The 17,978-nt window shown below is 45.1% G+C and overlaps 1 protein-coding gene across 1 annotated transcript in view; it reads right to left on the bottom strand.

Annotated features, from left to right (window-relative positions):
• TUBGCP6 (tubulin gamma complex component 6) overlaps positions 1-17,978 on the bottom strand; it is a 728,796-nt gene that overhangs the window by 697,853 nt on the left and 12,965 nt on the right. The window contains exon 2 of the mRNA XM_069627853.1: positions 12,564-13,386. Coding sequence (XP_069483954.1) covers positions 12,564-13,307 — 744 coding nt within the window. The 5' untranslated portion in view covers positions 13,308-13,386. The remainder of the gene's footprint in view (positions 1-12,563; positions 13,387-17,978) is intronic.

The following is a 17,978-nucleotide window of genomic DNA, read 5'->3' as shown; positions in this document are numbered from 1 at the left end:
GAAACGCCAGCTCCCGATCCTAAATGGAGCAAGGTTTCGGGAGAGCGATGTTTGCTCCACATCAATTCCATCCTTGAACTCTCCTGGACAAAACAAATTGGTGATATTACAGGCCTTTTTATCGCCATCCAAGGACAAGGTCTACCCCATACTGGCCTTGGTGGATTGCGGAGCAATGGGAGTCTTCATTGATCAAGATTGGGTAAGAAGTCATAACATTCCATATGAAGCAAGACGTTTTTCACAGCCAGTGGAAGCAATTGACGGAAGACCTCTTTCCTCAGGACCCATAAGTCTGCAAACAAGGGAGATCCATCTTTCCATAAATCATCATCAAGAAAGGATTGTGTTTGACATTATAAAATCAGCCCATTACCCCTTAGTTCTGGGCATGCCCTGGTTACAAAGGCACAATCCATATATTAACTGGACGGCCGGATCCTTATTCCTGGGCTCAGAGTTCTGTATGAACCATTGTTTAAACCTGGATACCTCAGTCACAGCTCCTATAAGTCTACCAAGGTGTCCAGAGACACCACTCATGGTTTCCAATATTGTACAAGTTCCAGAGATCTATCAAGGGTATGCTGATGTATTCTCTACTGCCATTGTTCAAGCCTTACCTCCACATAGACCCGATAGATACTGAACCCTCAGCAGTGATTCCTTTTGGCAGGATGTTTATCCTTTCAGAACCCGAAAAGAGAGCCCTTCGGGAATACCTAGACACTAATCTTGAGAACGGCACCATAAGACCTTCAAAATCACTAGCTGCGCCTTCATTGTTCTTTGTTCCGAAAAAGGATACTAAAGAGCTCAGACCTTGCCTGGACTATCGGGGCCTAAATCAATACACCCTGAAAGACAGATACCCTCTACCCCTGATCTCGGATATCCTTGAAGCTGTGAGAGGTGCAGTGATATTCACGAAACTGGATCTCCGAGGTGCTTACCATTTGATCCGTATCCGGGAAGGAGACGAATGGAAAACAGCCTTTAGAACACCCTTTGGTCACTTTGAATACCTAGTCATGCCCTTTGGTCTGACCAATGCTCCCGCAGTCTTCCAGCGTTTTATGGATAGGGTGTTCTCTGACATGTTATTTCTCAATGTTATCGTCTACTTGGATGACATATTGATCTTCTCCAAGGACTCCTTGAAACATGAAGAACATGTAAAAGCAGTACTTCAACGTCTCCGTGAAAATCAACTCTTAGCCAAACCAGAAAAATGTTTGTTTCATGTCACATCAATTCACTATCTGGGATTTGTCCTCAGTTCAGAAGGAATTAGTATGGACCCTTCAAAGGTGAAGGCCATACTGGCTTGGCCCGCCCCAAATACAATCCTTCCTGGGGCTTGACAACTTCTACCGGAAATTTATTCCCACCTTTTCCGAGATTGTTCAACCCATTGTTAATCTCCTGAAGATAGACGTTCCATTTAACTGGTCTATACCACAAGACAAGGCATTCCAACGCTTGAAAGAAGAATTCACCCAGGCCCCCATCCTGGCCCAACCTGACATAAATCGTCCTTTTCTAGTGGAAACTGATGCCTCCAATTACGCCATAGGAGCAGTTTTAAAACAAGAATCCGATGATAAGTTGGAACATCCCATTGCTTATCTCTCACGGACCCTGACCACCAGCGAGACTCACTACTCAGTTCTGGAGAAGGAGTTATTGGCTATTCGTCATGCCTTCACTGAATGGAGACATTTACTCCTGGGTGCTAAATATCCAGTTCAAGTCGGTACTGGTCACCGAAATCTTCAGGTCCTACAATCCATGGAGTGCAGGAACAGTAGAGAAGCTCGATGGGCCTACTTCTTTGCTCAATATCAATTTCAAATTTCACATGTTCCTGGATCGCAAAACTTGATTGCCGATGCCCTTTCTCGGCGTCCCGACTAGGTTTCCTTGGAGGATAAGATCTATCCAAAAATGTTTCCACCCACAATCTTTGTAGCTCAAGCGATCAATCTCCTGGAAGAAATCAGAGCACAGACTCAATTATCTGAACTCTGGAAGGACACATCGAAGAAAAATCCCTGGCGTCTGACAATCAAGGAAGGATATTTATTCAAGATCAATTCAGTGGACATTCCGACAAAAGAACTTCAACAGAAGGTAATGAATCTATGCCATGATACTCTTCACTCCGGCCATCGAGGAGTAACCAACACCTTCCGTTTTATACAAAGACAGTTCTGGTGGCCAGGGATGAAGTCCAGTGTAGTTCAATACATCAAGACATGTGCTATTTGTAGTCAGAACAAGTACGATAATCAGAGGCCGGCGGGTCTGCTTCTACAACCTACGTTGCCAACCCGACCCTGGGAAGTTATTGCCACTGACTTTATTGTTGAATTACCACCTTCCCGAGGATATACAACCATTATGGTAACCATTGACTCGTTCACTCATCTAGCTCATTTTACACCATTGTATAAACTACCATCTTCCTCAGAACTTGCTGGAATTTTCCTGGAACATATTTTTCGTCTTCATGGCCTTCCTTCCAAGATTATTTCGGATCGGGGACCCCAGTATATTTCACAATTCTGGAAACATCTCTGTCGTGTTCTAGGAATCCAACGTGCCCTTTCTTCAGGCTATCATCCACAAACCAATGGGGCAACGGAACGAGTAAATCAAACCCTGGAACAATATCTTTGTTGTTTTGCCACCAAGGTTCAAGACGATTGGTCTCTCCTTATACCCTTAGCCGAATTCTCCTACAATAACTCAGATCATTCAGTTCTCAAGATCAGCCCTTTCTATTGCAGTCAAGGTTATCACCCGTCTGTTTTACCATCAGTTCTTCCCGAATCTACTCCGGTACCTACCCTTGACTCTTGGATTCAGGCGCTGATCGACATACAAAGAGAGGCAAAGGATCAGTTAGAACAGGCCCAGACTCGAACCAAAAGATATGCAGACTCTAAGAGAAGACCATCACCTTCCTATTCAGTTGGCGATCAAGTCTGGTTAGCCTCGAAAATGTTACCTCGACATCTACAACCAAACAAATTAGCTCCCCGCTATTATGGTCCATTTTCTATAAAGTCATCAATCCTGTCTCCTTCCGACTTAAGCTTCCGGATTTCCTGGAAAAAGATACATCCAGTCTTCCATACTTCCCTGTTGAAACCCTACGTTAGTTCTACTCGAAAACCCTTCAAACCCACACCTGTAGTTGTGGACGACCAGTTGGAATATGAGGTGTCCAGGATATGTGATTCCAGGTATAGGAGGGGTCGACTACAATATCTGGTCGAGTGGAAAGGCTACCCCCCTAGCGAGAGAACATGGGAACCAGTTTCTAATGTAAAGACCCCTCGTTTGCTCAGAAGATTCCATCTTATTCACCCAGGCAAGCCTGGAGGAACCAGTCTTCGGAGGGTGCATGCTGTCATGACCCGGCGATATTGCCCCTTCTGGACCTCATGGTCATTGTCACGAAGGGCTTATACTCCTTCTTCCTCCCAACATGGCCGTACCAAGATCCGGGCTATGCACTAGCTTTCACGTCGTGGCACGTACTATAAATTGGTCACGCCCCTGCGGGTCCGCGCGTCTCAACGCTATCTTCGGTAGTGACCCGACGTGTGCTTACTCTCTACATTGATTTCCTTGATCCTCTTGCTTCCTTCCTTGCCTTTATCCTGTTCCCGGATTTCCCCCCCTACTTACTCGTTCTACGCTAATCCTGGATACCCTGGAACCACGAACTTCCCGGAACTCTGAACGCGTCCTGCAACCTGACGAGGCTCGGGCGAGCCTATTCAAGACCCGAACCATCCACAGGAAGAGTCCTGCGGCCGAACAAGGGAGATCCCGATCACAGGTGAGACGGGGGGGAGATTTACGACAGGAACTCACGCCCTTCGAATCGCTCCTGGATAAAAGGACAGAAATGAGGGGGTTGATCTCAGCTATGTATGGGGACTTGACTGGGAGGTAAGGGATACACTGATAAACTGAGGGGGCTGGGGACGCGACTTTGGGACCAACATTGAAACTGACCTATGTGATAGATTGTGCAGGGCCGCAGCACAGACATCCATCTCTTGACAATATAAACTCCACTCCATTAAGCTTCTCCACAGACAGCTCTACGACCCAGTCAGACTCTCTAGGATGTTCCCTTATACAAGTCGCAAGTGTTGGAGGAGGTGTGGGAGGAACACTGATTACTGGCATATGTGGTGGGACTGCCCAAGGGTGCAGGTCTTTTGGGATGAGGTGCTTGGGTGGATAAAAGACTTAGACGGAATAGCCCAGACGGAGCCCCCCCCTCTTGGTTCTGTTTGGGTTTGAGGAGGAGGAGGGGGAATATACAAATCTCCCCAAAATGGCTGTGTCATTGCTCCTAGCTGCAAGGGCTTGCATAGCGACCAGGTGGAAGACTGAGACCCCCAGTCAAGAGTGAGTGGCTTAATGTAGCTAGGAACCTGTACATAATGAAGAGAATAACGGCAGTGCTTCATGGCATGGTGGGCCCTCTTGAGATGGAATGGGCCAAATTCACTGAGAAATATATTAACCAGGCTCCGTAGTCCGTGTGTGTAGGATCTTGGGTTGTCCTGGAGCAGAAGGTGGGAATGAGACAATAAATGAACTACTTGAGCCAAGGAACACATTATAAGGGCTTTTAGGGGGTGCTCACTAAGGAGGAAATATCAAATTGTGGTTTTGAAACACTGAGGAGTTGATTTGAAAGGAGGGACTTTAATGCAGACTTAAAGACTTTAATTTTCGTTATGTAATGTCCCTGGAGGAACACAGATGTGCTATTTGTATAGGAGGGGGGAGTACCAGGGAAGGGAGGGCTGATATGGGAGGAGCGGGGGGTTATTCCATGTTGTTTAATGCTTTCTGCCGTCAAGGGCTCCAGTGAATTCCAGCAACCCCAGAAGGTGCATTATACATTGTAATGTGGTCAGAAACATCAATAAAACACACATTTTAAGAAAAAAATATGTTTTCAAGGACAATTTGATCAAAATGGATAAGAGTCTGGGGACCAACGTCTGTAGAACCCCACAGACACAGCAAATGAAATCCAAAAGCAAGAGTATCGTAAAGGTCACTGCGGCAGCATAAGCCCCAAGATGCATTAAACAATCCGCCAGGCCAAAGCTGCTATTGCTTTTATTCCCTTCTGTAGAATACAATTCTTGCATATGTTTTTGGTGCAACTTCACACATTTGTTTCAATGTCAATAATAATAAAAAACGTCTTAGGTCATCAAAAGGTCTAAATGACAACAAAGCTGCAATCCAACAGGCAAAATATGACTCAGCGGCCTATCTGACCAGATCCAACTGCTGTAAAAACAACCTGTCTGATGAGTGAATGGGCTTTGTTTGCTAGAGTTAGATCTTCATGGCCTGACAGGCATCCAGAATGTGCAAAACCCTTCCACCATCCGAGAATCGATTATGGAAAAGGACGGAGGGTGACCAATCGAATTCAAATGGAATTCAAGAGAATTGCTAGTCGAAAAGAGGGCTGTGCTGACAGTGCCACACTAGCCTTGAAGAAGCCTGACCAAAAATCGGAGCTCTAGGGGACAAGAAGCTTGCTAACTTGTCAAACCAACATAACAGCTACCAAGGTGGCTATCTTCCAAATACCTAGCCATTAAGCCAGATGGATCATAGTTACAAATAGCTTGTGAGCCAAAACTGAAGATCAACATTCATATCTTATGAAAGATTAAGAGCCCTTACGGATACTCCGATACGCAAGATGACAGATTAAGGATGCGAGGCAACTGCTTGCACTGTGGCCGAACATGGAGTTCTGTTTGGGCTCTGTTAGCGAGAATTCTCAGAAATGTCTTAATTCCCTTCTACCTTAGAGACCCCCAGCTCTTTTTGCTGGACTTTAGGACTTTTTATCTCTCATGTAATTTTAATGTGATTTATTCTCTGTGTTTCTTTTGACTTTGGAGTCTGACAAACTCCATAGGCATCATCTTTACATTGTGACACATATCACCTTTCAGTGCAGTGGCACAGGGAAGTCTCTTAAATTTCCCAGAGGTTTAAATACCTTCTCTTGGTGAAACTACTGTTTCCAAGAGCAGTGTAGTGAAATTGATTTACATTTTGTAACTTTCTAGACCCAGCACACACTATTTTACCATAGGGTGCTGGAGGGGTTACTTAGTATCCCCTTTGTCTAGTTTTTCATGTAACATTTTTATGTTACCCTTTCTACAATTAATGGCTGGTGGCAGTGGTTTAGTTTGTACTACCATTGTGTGTTTTCATGGCAGCCTGCGTTTGCAGCCACGGTAAGGCACCCATTTCGTCAAAATGGCCCAGGTATTCTTTCTTTTTGCCATTTCTTGTTGGAAAGGTCCCTCTTGAGATTTACTCTGCGCGCCAAACTAGGTTTGGGCGCTTTGTTCGTTTTGTCTTTGGCGGGATTCACAAGTTAAACCCGCCTCTGACTCCAGTATGCCTGGCAGGGGCAGGAAGTGAAAGAGGTGCCCGAAACTCCCTCTGCTTAATTCCCTTGGTTACAGGAATGCACCCAAAGGTGATTGGCCGGCTGGGTGTCCGGCAAGGACAGCCACCCTGCTGAATGATTGACAGCTAGGCTGGAATGAATAAGAGAAACCTGCATAAAAGGGGAGGCTTTTTGGCTTGGAACGCAGAGTCGACCACTGGGCGAAGGAATGCGAAGAGGAACTTAGAAGAGATGCCTGCTGCAACTCCTGGACAGTTGGTTTGCCCAGTGAAGCGCTGCTACTGTGCTGAAGCTCTGAATTCGCCTCGACTAGAGAAGCCCTGCAAGGACGACTTCTCCCTTTGAGTTAGTGGGACCAATCAACTCTAAAGTAAGCCCGTCTGGACATCCTCTCGAAGCTGGTTGTATTTCCATTGCTGCTGCTGCTGGAACCTAAGTGCCAGATTGCGTGCGTTGATTTTAAGTCAGAACCGAGGGCTAGGAAGATCCTCCGGAATACCCTTATACACGACTGACCAAGCCTGAGCCACCTCAACAGAGTGCTGGACCCCAGATGCGAGGAAAGCCCAGAGTGGGATCCGAGAACCGCAGTGTTACTGTTTGCTGTCAGACACGAGGAGCTGAAACACTGAAGAACAGCTGAATCGAAGTTTGCCCATTGCTGCCGCTGACCTTCCCATTGCAGAGCAGGAGTTCCCATATGTCCTCCCTCTTGTCCCCACGACTGAGGCTCAGGAACAACAGGATCTGCAGAGTTGTACAGGAACAGAAGCTAGCTGGAACCATTTCTTCTAACCAGAGGTACGGTAAGGTCTAAGAGAACTTACCTCTTGTTGTGTATCCTTATTTGCTCTCAGTTGAGACCTAGCTTGGTTACCTTACAGGGTTGGTAAAGCTTTGCCACTCACAAGCCTTCCAGTTTGTGGTCCTTCAAGTGTTCTACTTTCTAAAAACATTTCTAAAAACATTGTGCAAGACGTTTTACCTACCTGCAAAGAAGATCTTCAGCTCCCCTTGACATTGTGCAATTAACATTGGCTGTCCTGGCTCCCTGAGAGACTATTCTTTACCTCTGATGTGTGCTTTGGCCTTCCCCCCCACCAAAAAAGAATTAATTTACTCTTCTTTGGAAGGTTTCTGAAAGTACTTACCTGTTTGTGAATTATTTGTTAACCTTTGTTTTATTCCTCTCGTTTACACCAAACTCAGTATTGCTCTAAATGTACCAGTGATAAATCAATGTCCACAGTGTCCTAGCTATTTAAGTCACATGAGGGTGTAGGAAGTGTCTGTGTGCCATCCCCAATGGGTATCATCCGATTTAGAGAAACAGAGTGTGTGTTTGAAGTATATTATAAGAGTTATCTATATATTGCTCTATTCTGAAGAAGGCTTATAGAACTGACTGTGAAATAAATTAATAATAGTTTTATCAAAAATCCTTGAGTGTAAGTGTTTATTTGAATCACTGCTACTGTGAAACTCTGTGTCACAACATTACTACTCACATTGACCCCTCCTGAGATAAGCCTGGCTGCTCAGCCACACTACCAATCTGTGTTTTTCAGACTTATAGCAAAGGTTGGGTCCCTATTGCCAAGAGGTCAAGGTTATTGTAGTACACTCAAAGGGTTCCTTTCTTGTTTTTTGGTTTGTGATAGTTGTTGTGGCTAGTTACTTAACCGGTGTTTATTTGCAGTGCCGAATCACGGACTGCCTTTGGTCTTCCATTCTGGTACTCGCCTTGGTTTTGTTTTTTCTGGACTTCTTGGTGGACTCCATCAACAGGTGGGGCCCGGTGCCTTCAAGAACTTCACCTACCTTCTTGGGAGGAACAAGACACTGGTGGGTCCCGGAATCCCTCACTAGGTTTAACTGAACCGCATCTATCAGCCATTGGTAAGACCGTTCCTTTCTTGTTGTTTGGTTTGTGATAATTGTTGTGGCTAGTTTCTTAACCGGTGTTTATTTGCAGTGACCCAGGGGTTCCCAGAAGTTCGTGGCTCCGGAAGATCTCCCACCTGTGGCCTCAAGGGCTGCACACAGAGTGACATTTGTAGTCTCCCTGTGCGGCACTTGTGGACGCAGGTATCCTCGTTCTACACGAAAGTCAAGACATAACAATGTACACGCACCTGTTTTGCTTCACCATTTCCAACGTCTACATCCTTGGAAACCAGACATGATCCGGCTTGCGGGGGGTGGGGCATGAGGTTAGCACCCAAAGACGCCCCTGGACGCTGAACAACAGATGGCGTACACTGCACCAACCACAAAGCCTTTTTTCGGCAAACACAACATGGCGCTGTACGTCTTTTGCCAACCACAAGAAAGTTCTAATCCGTCAACCACAACATGGCGTTACGGGAATCACGCTCCAAGGGGGAGGAGTTTAGCGGCCCAGGACTTCAAAACATACGGACAAACTCAACGCTTTGCGTTGCAACTCCGTTGCTAGTAAGGTGCTACTCTCATTTTCGACTACCTTCTCTCTTCTAGTAGCTTCCTGACTTCTCTTCCCTTTTGACTTCCTCTGCTTCTGATCTACCTTACCACTTGCTCCATGTCCTGCTCAGACTGGTGCAACACTAAAATCATCTACATTTAAGCAAACATTTGCCTATTTTAAGACATGAAGGGTAAAAACTATCAAAATTATTTGTCAATTAAATTGATTTTCCTGAGAAATGTAACAATGGCGATCGATAGTGTAGAGTTGGCTCCGCTATACAATCGTCTACATAAATCATAATCAATACATGTACCGAAAACCAAATGCTCCTTATAAATTTCAAATCTCGATTTGTTCAATATTGGACAATTTATCACTAAATGTTCAAGAATTTCTACAACTTGGTCTTGAGCACAAAAGTGCCAGATACAGCTTTCAAACGGCAGGTCACACCGAATTCCTAAAATCTGCCTTGTTCGAATTAGCTTTAAACAGAATCTCAGGAACATATTCCGATATCTAGCAGGTAAGGTATTGGCTAGGGAAGCTGCATGGTTGTGTGGCAAGTGAATAGATATGGTAATGTAGGGAGCATTTGTGAAGTGAATGTTGCTGAGTAAAAGGAGGGTGGCTGAGTAGTCACTTTGAGGTGTTAGTAGTGTGGAGGATTAACATCAAACGATGGAGGTAAGACCTAGGAGGAGTTAGCACATCAGAGGGATAGAAGAGTGGTGGAAGGCGTGAGGTGAAGTGAACAAGAGGCAAGAGTAGACAAGAGGGAGGTGAGAGTGAGTGTGTTTGAAGACGTCTGACTCCAACAGAGTGTTTGAAAGGCAACTACCAAAATTCCTGTTAGCCAACTAACAACTGGACAGAGTAGGGACAGTGAGGAAGTCCCTGAGGGAGTTCAGATAGCCAGCATTTAGCCAGCATTTAGAACATCTATAGCACAAGCGAGTATTTAAACATAATGAGCGTCATCATTCAGTAGCCGTAACGAGGGGATACAGATGCCTGGCCTAGGTAGGAGGGTCATAAAACGAGACTGAGAAAAATAAAAACCTTCAAAGATTTCTGCGAATTTGAGTGATTCTTGTGCAATTTATGACATGAGGAGGGTGACACATGGCTGGAGGATAATAATATCACAGCCTGCCAAAAAAACCTAAGCGGTGTGAGGTTAAGTGGAGACATACTTGCTGGGAGCAGTTTGTTAAAGGTATTGCCACTGACCCAGGAAGATGACAATATTTAAGCTCCACATCAAAAGTTTGGTTTGCCCATGGTGACTAGTAGCAGACTCAGGCAATCGTGAACAGGAAACAAAAGAGGAAAGTACTGCTACACAGGGGTTCTTCCCATCTAGATAGTGTTATAAGAGGGAATTTTTATAGCGGGGAACCCTTTTTGTTTACTAGTGGAACATATCCCAAAATGTGTAGCAAGAAAAATTGTCAAGAAAGAAACACACAACGAGGGGCTGCATAGTGAATATAATTTGTTGTAATAACACAAAAAATTCTCTTATATACACTTGCACATATAACAAAGTTTTTGCTTGAGACAGGAAAATATATTATTGTCATAAACAAAAAAACAAACAATACAATGGTCCCTAAACTAATCTGGTTCTCTAGGAAAACCGGATTGAGACATAAAGGACAGAAAACAAACACATTGAATACACCTATATGTTCATGGTAATTTAAAACCTATGTTTTGAGAAAATAATACCACATAAATCGCATTCAAAATATCTCGAGGTCAAAGTTCTCAAACAGATGTCAAAATTCTGATACATAGATGCCAAGTCTCTATTGCAGTGGAATTTCTGATAAACATATGCCGAAATTCTGATAGACAGATGTCATATCTGTGGGAGTGAGAATTCTAATGAACAAATGCCACACCTTCAATAAACAGATGCCAAGTATCTAGTGCATAGAGACTTCTAACGTGCATATGCCATGATTAAATGCCAAGTGAATTTTGCAATAAACAGTTTGTTGCTGGGGGTCGCGTAACTAGTTAGCATGGAGAAGTGTCGACAAGCACCCTAAAGGGTGGAGAAGTACTTGCTGGTAAGAGATGCAGAGTAGCGAGCATGGCATAATATCTTTGAAGCCGAGTTGAACTGTGGTGTGGCTGGATGCTATATCCCTGAGATTGCATATTACGGTAATGAAACCCTGGGGAAGACCAGTAATTCTAGAGCTAGGAGCATGAGTTACACATCCTAACACCTTTCACACAGAATCTCTTTCACTTGTATTATGATCATCATGTACCTATAGAGGTTATTCCCCCACCCATGCAAACTATCCTTTAAACGTTATACTTGTCCCAAGTATGTTCTGTTGATCCTCTGCCACACATGGAAAATCGTACTGAATCCAACTGAAATATCCAGCACTGCCATCAGCCGAGTGTCATCGTCACTCACACACAATGTACTGCAGGTCACTGAAAACAAGCAACATTTGGGTCTCATTCCTAAAGCTCGGGTGGAAACAGGATCAATCAGACTTCAAGACAACTTTTGGAAAATTAAGGGAAACAACTTGTTTGGTCTTAGCACGCCTTGCTGCATCATCTATTTTTGTTTTAATCATAAATGGGTGAAATGAAGTAGATACAGTAGTATCAAATAGGAATTTGGACAAGATATCCCATATTTTCAATGACCCTGGAGATGCTGCCTAGACCAGTGGGAGTACTGCAATTCTATACAGCTCTGGGCTTCGCACTACCTCAACCACATGTGCCTAGGATTGCATGGCTGGTTCCTTGATGGTAATAGATTGGGGGAAAATATTAAGCAACATGTGTGGAAATATATTTTAAATGAACACAAGTTCTCCAAGTTAAAATGTCACGACAGTCTAGCGAAATCCCAAACAACCTCTGTACGTGTGTTTTAAGTTGCAGGCACTGTTCTCAAGCTATGAAATAGCTTGTAGTCAAAACAGCTTGCACAAATGCCAGCAGGTGTCAACCCTTTGCCGTGAGTGCAGGCTCAGGATAGAAAAGAACATGTGCCGCGCCTCCCTGGCATGTCTATTTGTATTTCACTATACTCACTGAACTTTCTGTTTATCCTGTCAGTGAAGTTACCTTCCAAGGACTCTGTGTAATTTAAATATCATGTTAACGCAGTTAAAAAGCTGTATGTAAGGACCAGAAGATTGTAAGTAAGCTAGAGACACTTAGCGAGAGTGTTTTGTTTGATGCTAAATATTGTATCTATGTGACTATCTTATTCTGTGAAGGTGTCTCATTCTCTGTTTATCTTCCAGGCAGAAGAACCTTAAGGAAGGGTGTTCACAGTCTTACTCCAATTTGCACCTTTTGACACATAATCACACATGGTAACCTGAATGCAAGATTAAAAGAAGTGTCTAATTTACAGATCTAGTTTAACCTTTTAAGTGACTTTAGGACCAAGTATTTGGGAATGATAAAGGGGCAAGGGGTGTTGAGGCAACTTTCAAGTTCAATTGAATCCTTCATTACTGCTGCACAAGCATGTGCTGAAGTATAACAATATTGCAAACAGAGCATTGATAAAGTGATCACCCCCTGCATCTCAATCCTTAGTACAATAAATGTAGAAACACTTACTTTTATTGCAAGTCCAGATAGGTCTGCGCTGTCAGGCACTGGTGGCATGTCCAACTTGATGTCCATATCACAATTGCGACTATGGACAAGAGCTCCAAATAATGAGACACGTGTTTCCTTTTCAAACCGGTCACTCAAGGGATAGTTTTGTGAGAAAAAGCCAATGTCGGGAAGCCCAGTACCAGGGGCTGACTCCATGATTTGCAGCACCTTCTGGATGGTGTCATTTATCTGGCATTCTTCATTTGAAATCAAACAGCGCACATCAAACTCAAAAACGCTCACATCATAGTAATCATAACCTTGATACTTAGGATTACGTCCCACGTGTTTATTATTAAGGAAATAGTTCTTCGGGGGTTGAACTTGGGGTGGGCCAGTGCCTGCAAGCTGCACCAAAAGCTCAAGGACAGAACTGATCTCTTTAAAAGGCAGGCAACTCGACTGTTCAAGCTGCTCCACTAGCTCCTCCAGTCGTTCTGCTTCTTCTCCTTTTCCACCCACCCTCAAATCAAATGACAGCATCAGAATCTGGTTTTTCACTGGGAGCTTGGAATGGTTTGGCTGGAGTTTGCGGACATCCTCCTGGAAGAGGTTTGCGAAAAGGGTTCCATATGCCAACTTCTTCATCTCTTGCTTAGCCCTGGTTTTACTGACCTTTCTTCTGCCCAAGCAAACCTGCCAAGAAATATCAGTCATGTGGGCTTCACACAAGTCACCAAAGAGCTGGGTGATGCCTGCCATTTTGCTTGGACTTGCTTGCTTGCTTCAGGTTACAGACATTGTAGAGAGAAACCATCTGACACGATTATTCTCGTAATAACTGCATCCAAGTAAAAAAAAGTAAATTGGAAAAAAATAAAGTTTTCTTATTAATCGCAAATATGGTAACCAGACCTTGTTAAAACCATTAACAAAAACACAATCCCTTGTTATTGTAGAAACTAATGACACCCCTAAAGTATGTATTGTTCCTAATTCACAGTGCAAACTTCAGAGTGTGGTGTAAATTACTCTTTTCTGTGTATATTACTCATTGCTTGCCGTGTGTATATATATATATATATATATATATATATATATATATATATATATATATATATCTTTCAGTTTTAGGACTCTGCCTTCCTGCCATGACGAACCGAAAAACACAGACTATATAGACAAGAATTTCTTTTTTTTTAATTTACGTTTTCAAATCACTGACCTCACATAGAACTATCAACATATTACAATGTAACACTGTAAAATAGCTAACAAAAATACAATAAAGTTCTACACACAGCATACATAGATGTTGCACATTGTTCAAGAAATGATTTCCCCCTATGTTGTTCCAGCCCATTTTAAACTTGGAGGTACTGCGTTTGAATCACCAAATCAAAACCCAAGATGCATCTAGCATCCGTACAGAGATGAATGGTGCCATAAATGTGTAAAGTATTCACTCTAGGCATGGAAAGGGCAGCATCCTCCCAATGGAAAAGGGCAGGTTGTCTTCGATTAAGAGACATGATGCAGGGACAGGTAATAAAGTCCATCAAGCAATGTACGGTTGACTTCAGAACAGGCGAGGGCGATAGGCTGAGGTATTTCCAAATCAGGCACTGGCTCGCCAACCCCGCCAACAGATCGGCGGCTTGTAGGACGTTCACCCCCTGGAGAAATTTGTTACAACTAATACCGGGGATAGGCATCTGATCGCTTTGCTTTATAAAATCCTCATGGATGCCCCCCACAGCCTAGTTGATCACACATGTCACAATGGGAGCACACTCTGGGTCATCCAATTCCTTTAGACAGATGGGAGAAACTGGTCGAATGTTGTGAAACTTACTAGGGAAATACAGGTGCAGGAGATCTGCCTGAAGATGGTAGTGCAATGGCACTAAACCCCAGTGAAACTACACAGATTCAATCCAGCAAACTGGGTGCACTGTTGGAGGCGATGTCTGGCAGATGGGGATTGGGCCCACATATGAAGGGACTGCCCGAAGGGAGTACCCTTTTGGGAGACGGTTAATGCTAGGATAAAGGAGATATTTGGGCCGTACATACAAAAGGAAATGCAGGACTGCCTGCTGGGGCTGGGAGACTCTAATGAAGAGCGGCTGCACAGACACACTCGTAAAATGTACATGGTTCTCTCCCTAGCAGCATTGGTGGTCCTGGTCCAGAAGCGGAAACAGGCAACACCCCCGGGGGGAAATTAGTGGGTCTCCAAAGTGTGGCAATTTGCAGCCTGCAGTGGATGACTTACACCCTACAAGCAGACTCTACTCGATTTCAGGCGGAATGAGGAATGGTTTTGGTGTTCCTCCACAATGACTATAGAGAATTCATGTGCCCCCAGAGACTCCACATTTTGGGCATTCATTAATGATCCCAGCTTTCGATCCATTCTCCCACTGGTTTCGGGTGGGGGAGGGGGCAACAGAGACAGTGTTGTTGTATATGAAAACCAATAAACACACTTTAAGAAATAAATGTGTAAATTAAAGCAATTCCTTATTCAAGCCAACACTTAGCATGGCTTTAACTGATGCAAAGCGGTCTCAAGATGATTTAACTACATGAACAAATCCCCTTTGAATCACCCATGAATGTGATGTGATCCTTGGTGGTAATATATGGGGATCCCCCATTGAAACTCCCGTCCCACCCATGGCCATCCCCAAGTAGTGTGAAACTGCTGCCCATATCAGGAAAACTCACCAATAGGCTCCAAGGGAAAATTAGTCTCATGAGTAACGAGGGAAGAGTGCCCAGCTTGAATTTAAACATTCCAATAGAGCAGAGCCATTATTTTAGTTTTTACCCTTCATTTTATTTTAATCATTTTGACTTTCCAATTCTACAGTGAGAATGGACTACAATGCAGGACAATGCCGGATAGCAGGCACTAGCAGGTACTTTGACAGCGTCATAACCCACCAATAACGCTGGTAAATAAATCTAGCTACACAAACCTTAAGTTACCAGGGGAATCCAGACGTGGACCCCTTGCTCACTGTTCTTAGAGAGGCACAGCTCCACCTCACTGATGAAGTCTGACTAGGCCGAAAAAAAACACGTGTCTGGGGTTGTTGTTGGTACTCTTGTTCAAAGGAGAATTGCCTAGCATTTCGGTGCTGGACTGCTAGTGGCCAGGACAAACACTGATTTGCAGGGATAGTTCTCCTCTGTGAAAGGGACAATGAGCTAAAGACTTGGTTGAGACTCTCCCGGGGGCCATCCACCCAAGAACAGGTCAATGGGCCGTGTTTGTACAGGTAGAGGGACCCCCCCCCCTTGTTTTACATAAAAGCACATATCCTTTCTAAAAAAAACTGCATTTTGTACTGGCATCTATGATAGATACCCATTAAAAAGTGCATCGTGATTGGGATTCCAAGATGGCCACCGAGGGGAGAGCAGCGTGGTCGAGGAGCTCCCCCTGCACCCCTGGGGCCAATGTGAGAAACCTGAAGGTGTCTCCCTGACTAGTCCCCAGTGATCTGTCATCCAGATGGCCAGGACACTGCCATAGCTATTGGATCCAGTTCCTGGGGGTGGACCAGTGCGGGAGGATCACCGGGATTGAGGGGTCCTCGGGGAGTGGAAATGGAACACCAAGGGATGGGACGCAGTACCCACTTTCTTATAACACCTTTTCCCCATCCTACCCCTTAGGATATTCGAAGTTCTACCCCCGCCCCCTTTTCCAACACACTTTTCTACATAGTGACAAACAACAGACAAATACCCAAGCCGTTTACACGACATGTCCCAACACAAGTGTCAGGCAAAGTCAGGCAATTGACAAAAACTATGCACACCTGACGGCCCTTTCCCTTCCCTACAGGGATAAAAGGTGGAGCACGAAAGCACACTTCGAGCAAGGCCAAACGCATGAGAAAGCAGCTATTCCGGACCGGCAGTTCAAATGAAGGGAGAAGAAAGGCAATGATATCGGAGAAGACGATAAGGAGGGAATTGCCCTTGCCCTTATCAACCCGTACCCGCGAAGCCTTGTGGAAAGAATCATAAGACCGGGATTTACAGCTGCTGTGTCGTGGAACAGATGTCAAAGGTGCACGGGGGCCTCTCGCATTGATAACACAGGCGGGGAGGCACGCTTGCTACAGTGGTACCGTCCTTGACTCCAGAGGCAAGACAAGCCAACGGGTTTAGCACAGCCGGTGAGTCTGAGAGAGCTGATAGAAAACCAGACGGTGTTGAGCCCAAAGTTGCGAACAGCAACATTGTATGAACTTGTGAAGAAATAACTCGGGTGTGTTTTGACAGAAAGTCAGCTAAAAGAGGAGCTGCAAAGTGGTCAGGCGCCACGTGGGCACTCATTCGAAGGATTCTGGCTGGTCCCCTTTGGTTGAAACTGCAAGTGCCGCGAGGCCCTAAGAGAGGCCGACGTAAGGAGTCACAGGGAAGGGTTGAGTCAAACCCCTTGTACAATCAAAAGTCTCTGATACATTGATAAGAAGGAAAGCAAAGTGAACTGTGTATTTGGCAATCGTGCACCCAGCTAGGGGGTGCCTGCGAATCAAGGTGAATAGGAATAACCCGTGAATGCTGTGTCGACAAGAGTGAACCCGGTCGAGGGATGTCCACAATGAACGATTCTTTAAAAAGACATTAAGACTCGCGAATCTTGCAATGGTAATATTGTGAAAAGAAGGCCGTAGTGAACCCGAAGGAGGGAGGCCCACGTGGCAAGAAGGATCGAAGCCCGGCAGAGGGGATCCTAAGGTAAAGAGTAATCACCCGTGAAGAGTTATTGAAGGAACTTGCCTATTGTTTATGGCACATCACATCAGGTCCTCAGAGGCAAGAGACTTTGAGTGAAAGAAACTTGGCCACAGAAGGCCCTGATATTTTGTATATGAACTGTAACCTTGTGTTCGTCTCTGCAGTGTCTGAGGTGCGGAGGCACTGCGCCGGCGGCAGGCTGAGCTGAGAGACACACTTGAAGACCACAAGCAAGAAGAACCAGCCGGGGAGACCCAGGGCGGCCGAGGACCCAGTGCGGCTGTGAGGCGGGGCGGCAGAAAGCCGCTGCTGTCGGATAGTGGACAGCAGAGGAGCACGTCAGAAAGGAGCCTGCAATATTGGAGGCCCACCAGGACTGGATTCGTGGAGCTGGGGCTCCCCTGCTGGCAAGCACTATCGGGAAAATCAAGGAGGGACCGAGCCGCCCTCGTGCCAGAGAAGCAGCGTCTCATCGGAGAGATCAGGAGGATCTGGAGAGGCCATACCCGTAGCCCACTGCTGAGAGCTGCGTAGCGAATAAAAGAAGAGCACCCGGAGCAGCCAAGAGGCCCAGGAGGGGCCGCACAACGAAAGTCAAGAGGCAGGAAGGTGGCGATTGTGAATCCAGCTGAGGGATGCCAGCGAATCAAGGTGAATAGGAGTACACCC

The sequence above is a fragment of the Ambystoma mexicanum genome, chromosome 12, assembly GCF_040938575.1.
Source record: "Ambystoma mexicanum isolate Mex_15411 chromosome 12, UKY_AmexF1_1, whole genome shotgun sequence".
NCBI classification, from domain to species: domain Eukaryota; kingdom Metazoa; phylum Chordata; class Amphibia; order Caudata; family Ambystomatidae; genus Ambystoma; species Ambystoma mexicanum.
This window is presented reverse-complemented; position numbering and strand designations above follow the sequence as displayed.